This window comes from Erinaceus europaeus, chromosome 12 (genome assembly GCF_950295315.1).
Source record: "Erinaceus europaeus chromosome 12, mEriEur2.1, whole genome shotgun sequence".
In the NCBI taxonomy this organism is placed as follows: domain Eukaryota; kingdom Metazoa; phylum Chordata; class Mammalia; order Eulipotyphla; family Erinaceidae; genus Erinaceus; species Erinaceus europaeus.
This window is the reverse complement of record NC_080173.1, coordinates 360,706-381,142: the sequence shown is the minus strand read 5'-3', so window position 1 is coordinate 381,142 and position 20,437 is coordinate 360,706. Positions and strand designations below refer to the sequence as shown.

Genomic DNA, 20,437 nt, shown 5'->3' with positions numbered 1-20,437 from the left:
CGGCCTCCCCCAGCCCCCGGTAACGGTCGCTGGTGAGTTTAAATGAGCCGGGGCTGGCCGGGCCGGAGCCGCTGCCGGGGGACCTGAGGCGCTGCGGACTGTGGGCCTGAGCCTCCAGGATGACGGTGCTGCAGGAACCCGTCCAGGTGATGCCGCCGCCGTCCCCCCGGAAGGCGTGGCGGGCCGCGGCCGGGCTCAGCGCGGGGCCTGGGCGGCCTGCTGCGGCCTAGCCGGCTCCTCCCCGCCGCGCCGCCCGCCCCTGCCCGGCCGGCCCCGGGGCGCCTCAGGCGGGCGGCCTCGCCCCTCAGGCCGCAACCCCACCGGCTCCGGGTCCGGGTCCGCGTCCGCGTCAGGGCCGGGCCGGGCCGGGGGTGTCCGCCCGAGGGGCAGAGGCGCCTCGACCGCCCGCCCGCCCGTGTTTGGGCCTTAGGTCGCGGCGCGGGGTGCGGGCACCTGTCCGCGGGGCGGGGGGTGACCCGGGGGTGACCTGGTGGGGTGACCCGGGAGAGAGCGGGGGGTGACCTGGTGGGGTGACCCGGGGGAGGGCGGGGGTGACCTGGTGGGGTGACACGGGGGAGGGCAAGGGGTGACCTGGTGGGGTGACACGGGGGAGGGCGGGGGTGACCTGGTGGGGTGACACGGGGGAGGGCAAGGGGTGACCCGGGAGAGAGCGGGGGGTGACCTGGTGGGGTGACACGGGGGAGGGCGGGGGGTGACCCGGGAGAGAGCGGAGGGTGACGTGGTGGGGTGACCCGGGGGAGGGCGGGGGTGACCTGGTGGGGTGACACGGGGGAGGGCGGGGGTGACCTGGTGGGGTGACACTGGGGAGGGCGGGGGTGACCTGGTGGGGTGACACGGGGGAGGGCAAGGGGTGACCCGGGAGAGAGCGGGGGGTGACCTGGTGGGGTGACACGGGGGAGGGCGGGGGGTGACCCGGGAGAGAGTGGGAGGTGACCTGGTGGGGTGACCCGGGGGAGGGCGGGGGTGACCTGGTGGGGTGACCCGGGGGAGGGCGGGGGTGACCTGGTGGGGTGACCCGGGGGAGGGCGGGGGGTGACCTGGTGGGGTGACCCGGGGGAGGGCGGGGGTGACCCTGGACCGGGGTGTGACCCGGGGGAGGGGTGACCGGCGGGCAGGGCAGGGTGCCTGCCGGCCTGTCCCCCCTGCATCCGAGCATCACAGGGTGGCGACCTCACCTGGCCGAGCGCTCCCCCCAGGCACCAGGACCCGGGTTCGAGCCCCTGGGCCCCGCCTGATGGGACGTGCTGGAGTGGGCGGCCGCCTCCTTCCTGTCCGGGCCCTGTGCTGAGGGGGAGCGCGGGCGTGAGCGGCCCTGGCCGCCGGGATGCCGCCGGGATGCAGCCGCTCCGCGCTGGAGGCCGAACGCCGTGTCCCGGGCCGGGTGCTCGAGGCTCGGTGTAGACGCTCGGTGTAGACACTCGGCAGAGCGGGTGTCCCGGGCCGGGTGCTCGAGGCTCGGTGTAGACGATCGGTGTAGACACTTGGCAGAGCGGGTGTCCCGGGCCGGGTGCTCGAGGCGGTGTAGACGCTCGGTGTAGACACTCGGTAGAGCGGGTGTCCCGGGCCGGGTGCTCGAGGCGGTGTAGACGCTCGGTGTAGACGCTCGGCAGAGCGGGTGTCCCGGGCCGGGTGCTCGAGGCGGTGTAGACGCTCGGTGTAGACGCTCGGCAGCAGCGCGTGTCCCGGGCCGGGTGTTCGAGGCGGTGTAGACGCTCGGTGTAGACGCACGGCAGCAACACGTGTCCCGGGCCGGGTGTTCGAGGCGGTGTAGACGCTCGGTGTAGACGCACGGCAGCAACACGTGTCCCGGGCCGGGTGCTCGAGGCTCGGTGTAGACGCTCGGTGTAGACGCACGGCAGCAGCGCGTGTCCCGGGCCGGGTGCTCGAGGCGGTGTAGACGCTCGGTGTAGACGCACGGCAGCAGCGCGTGTCCCGGGCCGGGTGCTCGAGGCGGTGTAGACGCTCGGTGTAGACGCACGGCAGCAACACGTGTCCCGGGCCGGGTGCTCGAGGCGGTGTAGACGCTCGGTGTAGACGCACGGCAGCAGCGGGTGTCCCGGGCCGGGTGCTCGAGGCGGTGTAGACGCTCGGTGTAGACACTCGGCAGAGCGGGTGTCCCGGGCCGGGTGCTCGAGGCGGTGTAGACGCTCGGTGTAGACGCTCGGCAGAGCGGGTGTCCCGGGCCGGGTGCTCGAGGCGGTGTAGACGCTCGGTGTAGACGCTCGGCAGCAGCGCGTGTCCCGGGCCGGGTGCTCGAGGCGGTGTAGACGCTCGGTGTAGACGCACGGCAGCAACACGTGTCCCGGGCCGGGTGCTCGAGGCTCGGTGTAGACGCTCGGTGTAGACGCACGGCAGCAGCGCGTGTCCCGGGCCGGGTGCTCGAGGCTCGGTGTAGACGCTCGGTGTAGACGCTCGGCAGCAGCGCGTGTCCCGGGCCGGGTGCTCGAGGCGGTGTAGACGCTCGGTGTAGACGCACGGCAGCAACACGTGTCCCGGGCCGGGTGCTCGAGGCTCGGTGTAGACGCTCGGTGTAGACGCACGGCAGCAACACGTGTCCCGGGCCGGGTGCTCGAGGCTCGGTGTAGACGCTCGGTGTAGACGCTCGGCAGCAGCACGTGTCCCGGGCCGGGTGCTCGAGGCGGTGTAGACGCTCGGTGTAGACGCACGGCAGCAGCGCGTGTCCCGGGCCGGGTGCTCGAGGCTCGGTGTAGACGCTCGGTGTAGACCGCTCGGCAGCAGCGCGTGTCCCAGGCCGCTGTACACGGTCGCAGTGTGGCCGCCTCCAGGGTCGCTCACGGGCCGACTGTGGCTTCCGTGACTGGATTCACACGCACTCCTCCTTTCCTTTCTGCCCTGCGGTCACACCTGCCACTTCTGAGCGGGTTTTCCTTTTCTTTTTCCCTCTTCTTTCCCTGGGTCCTGACCTTCCTCCTCCTCGGGGGTGCGGCCCGAACGTGTGTGTGAGGCGGAAGGGTCGCTCCCTTCCCTGCTGCAGACGGCGCGTTTTCATAGCTAGCACGAAGCTGTAACGAGCCTCGTCAAGGTCGCCTGGGGCACGCACGCACGCACGCACGCACGCACGCACGCACGCACGCACGCGCGCGCTGTTCCCAGAGCTCTCCTCAGCGCTGACCAATGCTGGTGCCAGGGACTGAAGCTGCAGCCTCCGAACTGGTGTGCTGCCTGCTTACTGTGCCGGACGGTTTCCGGAGCGAGCGTTCCTCAGAGCTGGGGCCTGCGCACAGCCCCCCGGCCGCTGGGTCAGTAGCTCCGCGCGCGCGCGCACTGTTGAGCTGAAGAGAGAGGGAGGACGGGAGGCAGAGACGCCATAGCCCTGGGACTGCCGCCGATTCCGCCACACTCTGCAGTTTTAGAGTCTGTCTGGCTTTGGACGAGAAGGAGAGGCACAAAACCTAACGTGAACTCAAAGAACGGCCGGCAGGTACGGACCGCGGGCCATGTGCTTGGGAAAATCACGTCAGGCAACCAACCGGCAGTGGCTTATTGGCGCCCAGGGCATTGTTCTGTGAAATGACGGTAGAATTAAATGAAGCTTGTAGATGTATTTTGCTCTTTGGGGCCTGGGTGGTGGCACACCTGACTGAATACATGTTCTACCGTGCACAAGGACCAGGGTTCAAGCCCCCATCCCCACCTGCAGGTGAATGCTTCCCAAGCAGTGCAGCAGTGCTGTGTGTCTTTCTGTCTCTCTCCCTTTCTATCCCCTTTCCCTCTCAATTTCTCTCTCTGTCCTGTCAAATAAAATCTAAAAAACATTTTGCTGTTTTTTAGATGTCGATAAACACGAAGTCACTTGGCTAATCTGCACTACATTTCGATTTTTCATCTATTCCAGTTAGCTGAAATATGTTTGCTGTATTTAGGCTGCCATCTTGTTTGCTGTGATAGTGTTTGCAGACAGTGCTGTATGCGTGTCTGCACTGAAAGTAGGAACTTGCTGAGACGCTTCATCGTGCGATTCTTCCTCGAGCTCACAACGCAAAGAAGTTAAAAAGCCTTGTACTTGTGATCTACGTATATAGAAAACATTTAGATAAAAGACTATCGGCAGCAATCAGAGTCTGAAAGGGCACTAACGGTGTTGTGAGATCCAGTAGGAGGACACTGAAATAAGCACAGTTGTCAGGCTAACCATTGAGCCACCAATGGAGGCACTGCCAAGTAGCCAGAAAGTTAGGCAGCAGCCTAAATGAAAATACCAGATTGTTAAGAATGTTATGTGTTGGCTCTGTGCCAAGCATAGAAGTCTGCAAGACACTAAAGCCTCTGACAAGGATGCTAGGAAGGTTCTTTTTGAGCAGCTAACATTGCAGCTGAAGCCAAAAGGCTGAGAAGGAAACAATAATTTGAAGAGCATTACAAGCTGAGCTACAGCATATGTGTTTTGGTATGCTTCTAAAAACCCCTTCTGTTTCATTAGTTTAATCCCCCCTGCTTAACACTATTCTATTTACATAATTTCATTCTATTTACATAACCGCTGTTAACAAGCACCACCTTCCCTCCAGGGCATTGGTTCAATCCCCACTGTTTCATGATATGTTTTTGCTCCACCCCCTCTCCTTGTCATACCCTGATTTTCATCAGTTACTTTTCTCTCCACCCTCTCTGCGTCGCATCCTGTTCCCACCCTACTGGGCTAGTATATTTATAAGGATAAGATTGATTGTAGTTTTAGTTTAGCTTAGCTTGGTATAGATTGTGCTGCGTCCTGCATGAATAAAGAGATACTGCGTACAACCCAGCCATGAGTCCCGGGTCATCTGTTACCCGCCCGTGAAGCCAGCCCGTCGAAAACAACATATGTGAAGTCCCTAAGATGTAAGAAAACTTAGGTGGAAAAGATGGGAAGAAGGCCAGTGTAGCTGGAGCTGTAGGCAGCTGTTGTGAGGGTCCTATCCCGAGTGTAGTAGGGAGTCACTGCAGGCCATTCAGCAAAGGCTTGATGTGGGTCTTAGGATCTGTAGATGCTCGGGACAGAGCTTACCAATTAGTGACCCAACTTTCAGTTCATATTCTTTGATATCTCTGTCTGACTGAAACGGGCCCGGGGCGGGCAAAGCAGTGAAATTGTGTATGTTCAAAACCTAACTTAAAAAAAAAAAACTCTGGGGGCCTGGACAGTGGTGTACCTGATTGAGTGCACATATTACCATGCACAAGGACCAGGGTTCAAGCCTGCTCCCCACCTGCAGGGGAAAGCTTCATGAGTGGAGAGCAGGTCTGCAAGTGTCACTCTGCCCCTCTCAATCTCCCCATCCTTTCTCAATTTCTCTCTGTCCTATCTAATAAAAATTGGGGGGGGGCAAGGAAAAAATGGCCTCCAGGAGCAGCAGATGTGTCACCAAGCCACAGCAATCACCCTGGTGGCAATAAGAAAATAAATAAAAATTATTTCTAAAAAGGGAAGAAAAAATCTCCGGTTACTATGTATAAGAAATGTAATGGGGATGTGAGGTCATCTGGCTGCAACGTCTGCCACCCCATTCATCGCCCGGGTTTATTTGGCTGATCTGGCTGGCTAGATGTGTGTTCCCTTCCTCCCTCACTGCTCCATGTGCGTCCCTCCTGAAGCTGTGCGCTCGGTCAAAGAGGACAGTCTTCCCCAATAGAGACGGACCGGTCTTCGGTCGAGGGTATACGAGTAGCTGTGCTCCCCTGCTAGAACCTTCAAACAAGCGCTCAAGAAATGTAATGGAGGGAGTCGGGCTGTAGCGCAGCGGGTTAAGTGCAGGTGGCGCAAAACACAAGGACCAGCATAAGGGGTTCGAACCCCGGCTTCCCACCTGCAGGGGAGTCGCTTCACAGGGGGTGAAGCAGGTCTGCAGGTGTCTATCTTTCTCTCCTCTCTGTCTTCCCCTCCTCTCTCCATTTCTCTCTGTCCTATCCAACAACGACAACAACAATAATAACTACAACAATAAAACACCAAAGGCAACAAAAGGGAATAAATAAATAAAATAAATATTCAAAAAAAAAAAGAAAAAAAGAAATGTAATGGAAGGAAGGAAATGAGTAAAGGCAGCCTTAGCATAAAGATAATCTAGACTAAAGTTGAAGCAGTGGAATGGGAAGGAGATGGATGTGGTGTCACTGGAATTTTGGTGGTGGGTATAGTGTATCTTACACACATACAGAGATATGAAGCTGGTCTCCTCAAATTGTAAACAAATGGTGAGTCAGTAAAATTGATTTTAAAAAGCAAAAGTGATGGATAAATTCAGATGTATTGAAAGTAGAGCCAGTAAGACAAAAATAGATTGAGTGGGAGAGGCATGAGATCTAGACGAGCTGTCTCTGTTTCACTGTGGTGGTGCCATTTTAAACGTGGTTACTCCAGCTTGAAGGGACTGCTGAGGAATCCAATTTTAGGTGGTCTGGGCTGTGTCCAAGCTGATAGAGCTCTTGCAAGCACAAGTTTGATTCCTGGCATCGGTGGGCTAGAGCAGTGCTCAGATTCTCTTTCTCTCCCTCTTGCTGTTCTTATTAACAAATAACTAAATCTCTAGACAAAAAAAAAAAAGGTCTGTGTGATCCAGGAGATGGCACAGTGGATAAGGCATTGGACTCTCAAGCATGAGGTCCTGAGTTCAGTCCCTGGTAGCACATGTACCAGAGTGCCGTCTGGTTCTTTCTCTCCTCCTATCCTCATTAGTTTAAAAAAAAAAAAAAAAAAGTCTTTAAGAAAAAAGTTCCCTTTGGGCCTAGAGGTTGGCTGAGCAGTGGAGCACATATCCTCCTGCATCTGGTCCACGTCCTGTGTGAGCACCACAAACGGATAGAGCTTTTTAGACTGTGGGTCAGTCCTTTGGTCTGTCTCCCTTCCTGTTTCTCAAAATGCATAGAATGATATTGGGCCAAAGAGGTAACTCCCCAGGGCCCTGGGTTTACTTCCTCACATGCTTTTCAAAGCAGGAGAGCAGAGAAAGCTTACAAGATAGGGCACATGCTTAGCCATGTATGTGATGCAGGTTTGAACGTAGGCCCCACATGGGAAGCCGGAGTGCTACAGTGTCTCTGTTTCTCCTGTTAATGAAAGCCTCATCTCAGGGGCAGAGAGATTTCATGTGACAAGGCCCCTACGCCATAAAGAGAGAGGGAGAGAATTTAAAATACATTGAGTGGGAAAATTGTCAGTAGAAATACAAAGGCATGATCTCTAACTTTTAAACAGGGACCTAGTTTTTTTTTTTTTAATGGGGTTCTAGTTTTGCTGGGAAGCTGAGAATGTGTTACTGGATTAACTGATAATATTATGTCAATATATATTTGATTGCACAGATCATAAAGAAAGTCAGAGTGCAGGGAAATAGACTCAGCCATTTGTTAGGACCTAGGCGGGTGTCCTGCACTACATGGGAGCATCATGGACAGCATGGGGGGGGGGGGCTCTGGCTTGTGGCACCCTGCACTACATGGGAGCGTCATGGACGACATGGGGGGGGGCTCTGGCTTGTGGCACCCTGCACTACATGGGAGCGTCATGGACGACATGGGGGGGGGTCTGGCTTGTGGCACCCTGCGCTACATGGGAGCGTCATGGACGATATGGGGGGTGGCTCTGGCTTGTGGCACCCTGCACTACATGGGAGCGTCATGGACGACATGGGGGGGGCTCTGTGGCTGGTGTCGTGGAGCTGTGGGGTCTTTTCTTTCAATCCCACTTTCCTTTTGATCGGAAGTAGAGAATGAAAAAAGTTGACCTGGGAGCAGTGGGATGAAGAGGTCCTGGTGCCACAAAAGAAGTAGATAATAGCAGGGGTAGATAACATAATGGTTATGCTAACAGATTCTCATGCCTGAGGTTCAATCCCGTGTACCACCAGAAGCCAGAGCTGAGCAGTGCTCTGGTGAAAAAAAAAAAAAAAAGTAGATAATAATAAAGGGAAGAAAATGGGGGGGGGGCAGGTGGTGGCACGCCTGGTTGAGCACACACACTGTAGTGTACTCGAACCTAGGTTCATGCCTCTGGTCCCCATCTACAGGAGAAAAGCTTCATGAGTGGTGAAGCAGGACTGCAGGTGTCTGTCTTTCTCCCTCTCTCTTCTCTCAATCTGTCTCTATCCAATAATAAATAATTAAAAATTTGTTTTAAAAAATAAAATTCAGGAAAGACAAATTCTTATAAACTGGAAAAATGGTGAAATTCATCCCCCTGTCATGCAAGCACCCCCAGAGCCATGGAACCCTCTTGGTACTGTCCACGTGCTATGATGTGATGCTAGGGGCTGAACCACCTCCTCATCTGGGAGGAGTACAGCTTACAACTTTAGATGTAATAATATACACTGGTAAAGGAGACAGATGTTATTCTTGATGGAATGGCATGAGCAGAAGTACAAAATTAAAGATGGTGTGTTTAGCAGTAAGAGAAGAGCAAAATATTAAAGTCCTGGCTAGGATGGGAATTGAGAAAAGGAAGAGAAGTTTTGCTAGCTAAGTAAAGTCAGGCTTATGTACTGACAACGTAACAGCCAGCCAGACTGAGAAGACTGGGACCATTCTAGATTTTTGAATGAGTTAAGTAAAAGGACTTCTTCAGGATTAAGTCTGGTATTTTGGGAAAGGGGGAAAAAAACATGATTTGGGATAAATCTGGCTATGCTGAAATAATGCAGTTACATGTTTTTCAGTCTTGACATCATTCATTTTAAGCAAGCACTTTCCTGTTTGTTATTCTAGTGTTTTGCAACCTCGCTGACTTCTGTCTGCGATTTATGATAATCAGAAATGGCCCCAGACATTGCAGAGTGTCCATGGAGGGAAGGCAAAACAATCCAGAGTGAGAACCACTGGTGTAGACCTAAATTAAATTAGAGTTCTACATTACATAGGGAAACTCAACAATTTGAGTTTTTAATGAATCTTTTTAATGAATGCAGCTTAGGACTAATTCATTACTTTAATTAGTAGAATTTTAGTAACACTTCATCCATGTGGCTTTGGTTTGTAGAACTCTTGAGGTGTTCTGATGGAGGCAGGTTGAAGGTAGATGAATAACCCACTGGTATCACCTACCAGTTTGTAGTGTTTAGAGAATCCTTCATCACCACCACCAGAGAGATCCCATCAGTCAGGAACTTTTAGGCGATCGGGAAAAAACAGTGATGGAAGGAGTGACAAGTTCTACTTCTTAGGCGTTCTGGAATTTGCTTTCTGACCTTCTGAGTAGTTAGTGATGGAAGAAGTATGTTGTGAGTAAATCTTTATTTTAAATTAGAAGTGGATAGAGCTCTTTTAAAAAAATTGTTTTGATTATTTATGGGAGAACCAGAGCATCACTCAGGCATATGTAGCACCTGGAATTGAACTCTAGGCCCCAAGCCTGCAAGTCCAGTGTTCTGCCTGCTGTGCCACCTACTGAGCTTCTAGAGCTCTCGAATGTGCCACTTTTGTAACCTTTGTATGACTTTATTTGAGGAGATGCTGATCTTCATGATTGCCGTCATAGGGATACGTCTCCACAAAACCTGACAACCCTCTGCACTCTTCTCCTGCCCCTCCTGAGCCCCACTTTTGTGATAGGCTACAGTCCACTGAGGCGCCACCCCATAGTAGTCCTTGTTTTATTTCTTGAGTACCACCTATGAGTGAGATGGTCAGTATTTCACTTTCTCCTTCTGGCTTATTTCACTCAACACAATACCCTCTGATTCTTTTCCTTTTTTTTTCCTCTTAATTTTTAATTTTTTTCTAATATTTTATTTATTCCCTTTTGTTGCCCTTGTTTTTTTATTGTTATAGTTATTATTGTTGTTGTTACTGATGTCATTTGTTGTTGGATAGGACAGAGGGAAATGGAGAGAAGGAGGGGATGACAGAGGGGGGAGAGAAAGACAGACACCTGCAGACCTGCTTCACCGCTTGTGAAGCGACTCCCCTGCAGGTGGGGGGCCAGGAGCTCGAACCGGGATCCATAATGCCGGTCGTCGTGCTTTGCGCCACCTGCGCTTAACCCGCTGCACTACCTACTTACTGCCTGACTCCCAATACCCTTGGATTCTATCCATGTTACAGCAGAAGAGAAGATTCCGTTGTGTCTCAGAACTCTGTAGTATTCAAGCCCTGCACCATCTGCACTCAGAAGCTCCACACATGGTGGGGTAGTGCTGTGGTGACTCTCTTTGTCACTCCACCTCTTTCATCTGTCTGTTTCTCTCTCCCTCTCCCTCTCCCCCTCCTTCTCTTTGTATGTATAAGTAGAAAATGAAAGGGAAAAAAAAGGAGGGGTAGGCGTTCAGTAGTGTCTCATATGTGCTAAGCAGGCTGTAAGTTCATTCCCTTGTGTCACATTTAAAAAATTAAGAGTTGGCCGTCAACCAAGGACTTATGGATTACAATGCTGTTTAAACTGAGTCTAAAGAGGGACATTCGAAGCATAGGTGAGGACAGCCCTCTTTCTTCAGTAAAGAGAAAGTATACATGCACGGAGGCCTTGGAGGCCTCCATGGAGAGCTGAGGACGTCAGGCATATTGAGAGCACTACTGCAAAAAGCCTTCATTAACACGGGGGAGTTTGCACTTGAACACTGAAGCCTTTTCACTGAAATTAGGGACGTTGGCTTGAGCATTATATTCAAGGCACCACGTTCACAGTCACCTTGAGCTAGGCGGTGGTGTACCTGGTTGAGCACGTTACAGTATAGAAGGACTGGGAATCAAGCCCCATCCCTACCTGCGGGGCAGAAGTTACTAGCTCTGAAGCAGTGCATCAGGTGCCACCCTCTGCCTTCCCTTCCCCTCTCAGTTTCTCTCTGTCCTGTCAAATAAATTTTTTTTAATATTTATTTATTCCCTTTTGTTGCCCTTGTTTTATTGTTGTAGTTATTATTGTTGTTGTCATTGCTAGATAGGACAGAGAGAAATGGAGAGAGGAGGGGAAGACAGACACCTGCAGGCCTGCTTCACCGGTTGTGAAGCGACTCCCCTGCAGGTGGGGAGCCGGGGGCTCGAACCGGCATCCTTACTCCCATCCTTGCGCTTTGCACCATGTGCTCTTAACCTGCTGCGCTACCGCCCGACTCCCCCAAATAAATATTTTTTAAAATAGTTCACCTTGGAATTCATGTTCTTTTTCTTTCACTTGCAGGCTGCCATATGGCAAGCACTAAACCACTACGCTTACCGAGATGCGGTGTTCCTTGCAGAACGGCTGTATGCAGAAGGTCTGTAGTGTTTTCTGTGGGATCCGAAATCAGTAAGATAGGAAATTCCATCACTTTTTATGATTTTGACAAGATTCTGGTTATCACTTGCTTTTCTTTGTTTGACACTAATTTATAAAAACTTCACCTTGGACCTGTACACCTCAGTTATATGTTGGTTTTCATAACTGTACAGTTGCTGCAGGGTTTTTTTTTCCACAAGGTTTCCATTTACTTGGTCTATATTCTGTGGCTAAGCGTGTATATTTAGATAGTATGCTGCCTCAGAACTAGCCCTAACCCGGTGTACTTGAGCAAGTTAAAGTCTGCGTATTCCAGTTTCTTGTCTGTAACATAAAGATAGTAATAAGGGCCTCATAGAATTCAAGAATTAAGGTTGAGTGCACACATTATGGTGCACAAGGATCCAGATTTAAGCCCCCAGTTCCCACCTACAGGAGGGAAGCTTCACAATTGGTGAAGCAGGAATACAGGTATTGCTATTTTCCTCTCCCCTCTCCATTTTCCTCTGTATCCAAAATAAATCTTGTTTAAAAAAAATTTAAGTCATAAACTAGGAAAAAAAAAAAACCCTGAAAAATGAGAACATGTTTAAAGCCCTTGGCACAACCTCTGGCATTGTAATAAGTGCTCTGGTAGTTTGTTTTGTTTCTGTTGTTAGTTACTGTGATTTTTCCTTAAGATGTAGATTTATATATTTACTCATTGCATAGTCTTAAAATAGAATTTATGAGTGGAAGAGTAGGATCACATCTATAATATACTACTTTTTGCCAAATTAATAACCTAACAAAGAGAAGTGATCTTGGGGGCGGCTGGTGGTACCTCTGGTTGAGTGCACATGTTAGAATGCTGAAGCACCCGGGTTTGAGCCCTGGGTCCCCATCTGCAAGGGGAAAGCTTTGTAAGTGGTGAAGCAGTGTTGATCTATAGAGAGGATGGGGGAGAGAAGTATGGTCTTGGATTTTACTGACAGGGACAGACTTCACAGTCATGTTAACATTACAGCTGGCCCTTTAAATATGTCTTTGCTTGCCTGAGAATTGTCAGGTATTTTGTGGCACATTTTTGTTATGTTACTGAGAGCAACTGGGCATTTTTTCAAATGCTCAAAATTTATTTCTATTTACAAGGTTGTATTCATGCAGCTTTATCATAATCTCGCCTGTTGCTTTGGTAACTACTTATAAAAAACCAGTGAATACTGAAGTTTAGAATGTAAACAAATGTAGAGAAGATGCACTACCTGTTGCGCTACCGCCTGACTCCCAATCAGAAGTTTTTAAAACTTATAAAGTAACAAGAAACATTTGGCTCCTGCAGCTAACGCTGCACATTCCAACAACAGTTGTGTCCCCAAATTTCTTACACACGCTACATGCATATTACTCACTGCATATTGCTTATACTAGAACGTTGTAGAAGATCATAAAATGAACCAAAGGATTCTATATATGTATATATTTTTATATGCATATGATCAAAAAGTTATGTGAGAGCGCCTGACGATAGTTTGATGGTGAGGCAAAGAGGCCCTCAAGCCTGAGGCTGGGAAGCGAGCCAGGAAGCTCAGACATGACAGCCTGATGCTGTTTCCCTACCTGCCACATGACATTTTATTATCCCAACTCTTTTTTTTTTTTTTTTTGCCTCCAGGGTTATTGTTGGGGCTCAGTGCCTGCACCACAAATCCTCTGCTCCTGGAGACTATTTTTTCCTCTTTTGTTGCCCTGTTGCTTTATCATTGTTGTGGTTATTATTGTTGTAGTTGTTGTTGTTGTTGCTGTCATTAGATACGACAGAGAGAAATGGAGAGAGGAGGGAAGACAGAGATGGGAAGAGAAAGATAGACACCTGCAGACCTACTTCACTGCCTGTGAAGCGACTCTCCTGCAGGTGGGGAGCCGGGGCCTTGAACCGGGATCATTACACAGGTCCTTGCACTTAGTGCCACCTGCACTTAACCTGCTTCACTATCGCCCAACTCCTTTTTTTTTTGCCTCCAGGGTTATTGCTGGGGCTCGGTACCTGCAACACGAATCCACTGGTCCTGGAGGCTGTTTCTCCCATTTTATTGCCCTTGTTGTCGTTTTTATTATTGTTGTCATTGCTATTGGATAGGACAGAGAGAAATCGAGAGAGATAGGGAGACAAAGAGCAAGAGGGAAAGATAGAACCTGCAAACCTGCTTTACCACTGGTGAAATGACCCCCCCCACACAGGTGGGGAGCCAGGGGCTCAACCTGGGATCTTTACACCGGTCCTTGCGCTTTGTACCATGTGTGCTACTGCCCAATCCCCTTATCCCAACTCTTTTTTTTTTTCTAATTTATTTCTTTATTGGGGAATTAATGTTTTACATTCAACAGTAAATACAATAGTTTGTACATGCATAACATTCCCCAGTTTCCCATTTAACAATACAAACCCCACTATGTCATTTATCGTCCTTCATGGACCTGTATTCTCCCCACCCACCCAACCCAGAGTCTTTTACTTGTGTGCAATATGCCAATTCCATTTCAGGTTCTACTTGTGTTTTCTTTTCTGATCTTGTTTTTCAACTTCTGCCTGAGAGTGAGATCATCCCATATTCATCCTTCTGTTTCTGACTTATTTCACTCAACATGATTTTTTCAAGGTCCATCCAAGATTGGCTGAAAACGGTGAAGTCACCATTTTTTACAGCTGAGTAGTATTCCATTGTGTATATATACCACAGCTTGCTCAGCCACTCATCTGTTGTTGGATACCTGGGTTGCTTCCATGTTTTGGCCATTACACATTGTGCTGCCAAGAACATGTGTGTACACAGATCTTTTTGGATGGATGTGTTGAGTTCCTTAGGATATATCCCCAGGAGAGGGATTACAGGATCATAGGGTAGGTCCATTTCTGGCCTTCTGAGAGTTCTCCAGACCGTTCTCCACAGAGGTTGGACCAATTGACATTCCCAGCAGCAGTGCAGGAGGGTTCCTTTGACCCCACACCCTCTCCAGCATTTGCTGCTGTTACCTTTTCTGATGTATGACATTCTCACAGGAGTGAAGTGATATCTCATTGTTGTCTTGATTTGCATTTCTCTGACAATCAGAGACTTGGAGCATTTTTTCATGTGTTTCTCAGCCTTTTGGATCTCTTCTGTGGTGAATATTCTGTCCAAGTCCTCCCCCCATTTTTGGGTGGGGTTATTTGTTGTCTTGTTGTTGAGTCTGGCAAGCTCTTTATATATGTTGGTTATTAAACTCTTATCTGATGTATGGCATGTAAAGATCTTCTCCCATTCTGTGAGGGGTCTCTTGGTTTGGGTAGTGGTTTCTTTTGCTGTGAAGAAGCTTTTTAATTTGATGTAGTCCCATAGGTTTATACTTGCCTTAGTCTTCTTTGTAATTGGATTCGTTTCATTGAAAATGTCTTTAAAATTTATGCGGAAAAGAGTTCTGCCAATATTTTCCTCTAAGTATTTGATAGTTTGTGGTCTAACATCCAAGTCCTTGATCCACTTGGAATTGACTTTTGTATTTGGTGAAATACAGTGATTCAGTTTCATTCTTCTGCATGTTTCAACCCATTGTGGGCCCCTTTGTCAAAGATTAGATGTCCATAGGTGTGGGGCCTCATTTCTGGGCTCTCAATTCTATTCCACTGGTCAGTGTGTCTATTCATGTTCTAGTACCAAGCAGTTTTGATGACAATGGCCCTATAATACAGTTTGAGATCTGGGAGTGTGATGCCTCCAGTTCTGTTCTTTTTTCTCAAGATTGTTTTGGCAATTCTAGGTCTTTTCTGCTTCCAGATAAACATTTGTAGCATTTTTTCTATTCTCCTAAAAAATGTGCTTGGGATCTTGATGGGGATAGCATTAAATTTGTAGATGGCTCTGGGTAATATATTCATTTTGATGATGTTAATTCTTCCAACCCATAAACATGGAATATCTTTCCACTTCTTTGTGTCTTTTTCAATTTCTTTGAGTAGTGATTCATAGTTTTTAGTATACAAAGTCTTTCACTTCTTTGGTTAGGTTTACTCCTAGATATTTTATTGTTTTTGTTGCTATAGTAAAAGGAATTGATTTCTGGATTTCAATTTCTTCTAACTTAGTGTTTGCATAGAGGAATGCCACTGACTTTTGAATGTTAATTTTGTAGCCTGACACCTTACTGTATTGCCTGATGATTTCCAAAAGCTTCTTGCTGGATTCCTTAGGATTTTCCATGTACACTATCATGTCATCTGCAAATAAGGAGAGTTTGACTTCTTCTCTTCCAATCTGTATCCCTTTAATTCCTTGCTCCTGCCTGATTGCTATGGCAAGAACTTCCAACACAATGTTGAATAGTAATGGTGATAGTGGGCAGCCCTGTCTAGTACCTGATCTTAGTGGAAATGCTTCCAGTTTTTCACCATTGAGTATGATGTTGGCTGTAGGTTTGCTACATATAGACTCCACTATCTTGAGGAATTTTCCATCTATTTCCATTTTTTGTAGTTTTTTGATCATAAAGGGATGTTGTATTTTGTCAAAGGCTTTCTCTGCATCTATTGATATGACCATGTGATTTTTGGTCTTGCTTTTGTTGATGTGGTGGATCACATTGATTGATTTACGTATATTAAACCAACCTTGCATGCCTGGGATAAACCCCACTTGGTCATGATGAACAATCTTTTTGATATACTGCTGTATCCGGTTGGCTAGAATTTTGTTCAACATTTTAGCATCTATGTTCATCAGAGATATTGGTCTGTAGTTTTCTTTTTTGGTTGTGTCCCTGTCTGCTTTTGGTATCAGAGTGATGCTGGATTCATAGAAGCTGGCTGGGAGTATTCCAGTGTCTTCAATCTTCTGGAAGACTTTTAAAAGTAGAGGTATTAGTTCTTCTTTGAAGGTTTTGTAGAATTCATTGGTAAAACCATCTGGTCCAGGACTTTTATTTTTGGGGAGATTTTTGATAACTGTTTGAATTTCATTAGCTGTGATGGGCCTGTTCATGTTATCCACTTCCTCTTTACTTAGTTTTGGAAGTTGGTAGGTATCTAGGAAATCGTCCATTTCTTCCAGGTTCTCTAGCTTGGTGGCATATAGTTGTTCATAGAAGCCTTGCTTGATATGTTGAATTTCTGCGGTGTCTGTTGTGATATCTCCTCTTTCATTTACTATCCGATTTATTTGGGTCTTCTCCCTTTTTTGTTTTGTGAGTCTGGCTAAAGGTTTGTCGGTTTGTTTACTCTTTCGAAGAACCAACATTTACTTTAATTGATCTTTTTTTTTTAATATTTATTTTATTTATTTATTCCCTTTTATTGCCCTTGTTGTTTTATTGTTGTAGTTATTATTGTTGTTGTTGTTGTTGGATAGGACAAAGAGAAATGGAGAGAGGAGGGGAAGACAGAGAGGAGGAGAGAAAGACACCTGCAGACCTGCTTCACCGCCTGTGAAGCGACTCCCCTGCAGGTGGGGAGCCGGGGTTCGAACCGGGATCCTTATGCCGGTCCTTGTGCTTTGCACCACCTGCGCTTAACCCACTGCGCTGCAGCCCGACTCCCTTTCGTTAATCTTTTGTATGGTTTTCCTATTCTCAATGTTATTTATTTCTGCCCTAACTTTAGTGATTTCTGTCCTTCTCATTGCTTTAGAGTTCCTTTGTTGTTGTTCTTCTAGGTCTTTAAGATGTGCAATCAGGCTGTTTATTTGTGCTTTTTCTTGTTTCCTAATGTGTGCTTGTATAGCTATGAACTTCCCTCTTAGGACTGCTTTAGCTGTGTCCCAAATATTTTGATAGCTTGTGTCTTCATTTTCATTGATGTCTCAAAACATTTTGATTTCTTCTTGATTTCCTCTTTGACCCAGAAGTTGTTAAGAAGTGTACTGTTGAGCTTCCACATTTTGGCACTGTTACTAATCTTTTGTTGATTGTTAAGTGTTAGTTTAATTCCACTGTGGTCTGAGAAGATGCTTGGGATGATTTCAATGCTCTTGAATTGGCTGATGCTGTCTCTGTGCTGATGCCTAACATATGGTCTATCCTTGAGAATGATCCATGTGGATTTGAGTAAAATGTGTATTCCAGTTTCTTGGGATGAATGACTCTGAAAATGTCCAATAGTTCTAGTTTATCTATCTCTTCATTTAGCTCCCTTATGTATTTATTGATTTTCTGCCTGGATGATCTGTCAAGTTGAGAGAGTGGGGTGTTGAAGTCCCCTACTATGATTGTGTTACTGTTAATATATTGCTGTAGCTCTTTCAGTAGAAGTTTGATGTATTTAGATGGCTTCTCATTGGGTGCATAGATGTTAATAATTGTTAAGTCCTCTTGATTGACTGATCCTCTGAGCATTAAGTAGTGTCCATTCCTATCTTTTTTAATCTTACCTATTTTCAAGTCTATCATGTCAGATATGAGAATAGCTGTTCCTGCCCTTTTTTGTGGGCCATTGGCTTGTATGATAGTTTTCCATCCTTTCACTTTAAGTCTGTGTTTGTCTTGTTGAGTTAGGTGGGTTTCCTGTAGACAGCATATTTTTGGGTTGTGTTTTCTGATCCATCTTCCTACTCTGTGTCTTTTAATAGGTGAATTCAGGCCATTGACATTTATTGATATCAAAGATTGAAGATATTTTAACGCCATTCTTATAGAGTTTTAGAGTGTTTTGATATATGTCCTATTTGTGGTGGTCTGGTTGTTTATAGGAGACCTTTCAGAACTTCTTTCAGGGCAGGCTTGGTGATGGTTGATTCCTTCAACTCTTGCTTGTCTGAGAAGGTTTTGATGCCTCCCTCTAGTCTGAATGACAGTCTAGCAGGATATAGTATTCTTGGCTGAAAGCCTTTCTCATTGAGCACTCGATAGATATCTTGCCATTCTCTTCTGGCCTGTAGTGTTTGTATGGAGAAGTCTGCTGCTAATCTTATGGGTTTTCCTTTGTAGGTGACTCTTTGTTTTTCTCTTGCAGCCTTCAGGATCCTTTCTTTATCCTTGTTCCTTTCCATTCTAAGTATGACATGTCTTGGTGTCTTTAGGTCTGGGTTAATTCTGTTTGGGACCCTCTGTGCTTATTGAATTTTTATGTCTTTGATGTTGTCTAGACTAGAGAAGTTTTCAGCTACTATGGCCTGGAAAATGCTTTCTTCCTCTCCTTCTCTTTCTTCCTCTGGTAAGCCAATAATGTGTATATTGTTTCTTTTGAAGTCATCCCATAGTACTCTGTTGTTGTTTTCAGCATCTCTTAATCTCTTTTTGAGATCTCTTACTTCTTTTTTAGTTGTCTCTAATTCATCCTCAATCTTGCTAATTCTGTCTTCAGCCTCATTGATTCTATTCTCTCTCCCCTCTATTGTTTTCTGGAGTTCATCTATTTTGTTGCCTTGCTCTGATACTGTTTTAACTTGTTCAGCTAGTTGCATTCTTAGCTCAGCGATTTCAGCTTTCAGCTCTCTAATAACCATGAGATAATTAGTATTTTCTTCCATATTCTCATTTGTTGTTCCTGCATTTCTGATTACAATTTTTTCAAATTCTTTACTCACTCCTGTTATTATTTCCTTAGCTAATGTTTGGATGTTGAACTCATTCTTTTGTGCTTCACCCTCTGGAGGACTTTTAGCTGGACTCTTGTCCTGGTTCGATTCTCCAATATTTTTTCTTGTTGTTTTAACCATTTCATATATTATGTTATGAGTTCCCTTTATCAGTACTTTTCAAATTATAGATCACTATTGCCTGGATTGACTTGTGTCTAAGTAAGTTAATTAAAGGGTTCACAGTGGTGGAAGTTAACAGTTTTTTCAATCCCTGAGTTGGAGCTCAGTGGTTTAAAAGCCTCTTTCTTTTTTTTTTTTTCCTTCCCTGTAGGCTATGGGAGCCTGAGGGCTTTTAAACTGTCAGTAGGCTTCTTAGCTTAATCACTGACTCCTGACCAAGAGATAAAGCAGGGTGTGGCAGAGATAATCCAGTGGTTATGCAAAGAGACTTTCACAGCCCCTCAGCTATGCCACCGAGGTATAGGTCTTCTGAGTTTCCTGGTTAGATCTCTGTCCCCTGGTGTCCCTTCCTGTCGCTGCTCCAGATTCTGAGGGTGGTAGCAATGAAGACTCAGAGTTGCACTTGGGGAGTCCTCTCCTCCCTTCAGCTGTCCCCTTGTTGGTGGAGCAGACTGGAGGTGGTGTCTCAACTGATAAACTGCTGAACTGTTAGCAGTCACTTAATCTCTCCTTAGTCCCCTCTCTCCTGTCACCAGCCACATGTGTTTGTACTCATGGGTCATTTACTGGGTTCCTGTGGTCATTCTAGTCCTGTCTTGTTTCGGTCCCGGGTGGTCTCCTTTGGTATTCCTAGTTGATCCCGGAGAGGAGAGGAGAGGAGAGGAGAGGAGAGGAGAGGAGAGGAGAGGAGAGGAGAGGAGAGGAGAGAAAGCGATCTGTTGCTCGTAGCTCCGCCTCTGGAAGTCGAATCCTATCCCAACTCTTAAGAGTAAACTTTCGAGAAAGATATGGCACATTTATCTTACATGTTAGAATGGTGGTTTCTCAAACTTTAAAATGCTCAGAATTGGGTGGGGGAGACAGCATAATGGTCATGCAAAGGTGCTCTCGTTCCTGGGGCTTGGAAATCCCAGGTTCAGTCCCCTTTACACCCGTAAGCCAGAGCTGAACAAGGCTTTGGTTAAAAACAAAAATGTTCAGAATCACCTGAAGGCTGTGCCACAACATTTAATTCTTCTTCTTCTAGTGTTTGCCCTTCTTCCGTAGCCAGTCAACAGCGTCAGGTTGAAAGCTGTCAGGAGCTGCTTGTTGCTGGCTTTGAAAGTGACTGGGATCCATGTGGATTCAGTCAGCTAGGAAGGATCGTCAGTTTCCCCAATGAATGGGTACTCACAGGATGCACCACGAGAAGGTCGATCCAATGTATCCCACAACATTTAATTGCAGGACCCCACTCCTAGAATTGCTGAGTTAGTGATCTGAAGTGGGGCCCAAGAAGTTCTTTTTCTAGGAGCCCAGGCAGTGCTGTACCCAGTTAAGTGCGCCCCTTAGCATGCATAAGGACCCAGGTTCAAGACCCTGGTCCTCACCTGCAGAAGAAGCTTCATGAGTGGTGGAGCAGGGCTTCAGGTCTCCCTCTCTCTCTCTCTCTCTCTCTCTCTCCCTCTCCCCTTTATCTCTAGATTTTTCTGTTTCTATCCAATGAAAGTTTTCTTTTGGGAGTCGGGTGGTAGCACAGCAG

At 47.6% G+C, this 20,437-nt stretch overlaps 1 protein-coding gene across 5 annotated transcripts in view; it reads left to right on the top strand.

Annotated features, from left to right (window-relative positions):
• Positions 1–7: 7 nt before the first annotated feature.
• Positions 8–20,437, top strand: part of CDC27 (cell division cycle 27) — a 65,270-nt gene continuing 44,840 nt past the window's right edge. For all 5 annotated transcript variants that reach the window (XM_060202509.1, XM_060202508.1, XM_060202507.1 and 2 more), the window contains exons 1-2: positions 8–146; positions 11,132–11,207. In XM_060202509.1, the coding sequence (XP_060058492.1) occupies positions 120–146; positions 11,132–11,207 (103 nt within the window). In that variant the 5' untranslated portion in view covers positions 8–119. The remainder of the gene's footprint in view (positions 147–11,131; positions 11,208–20,437) is intronic.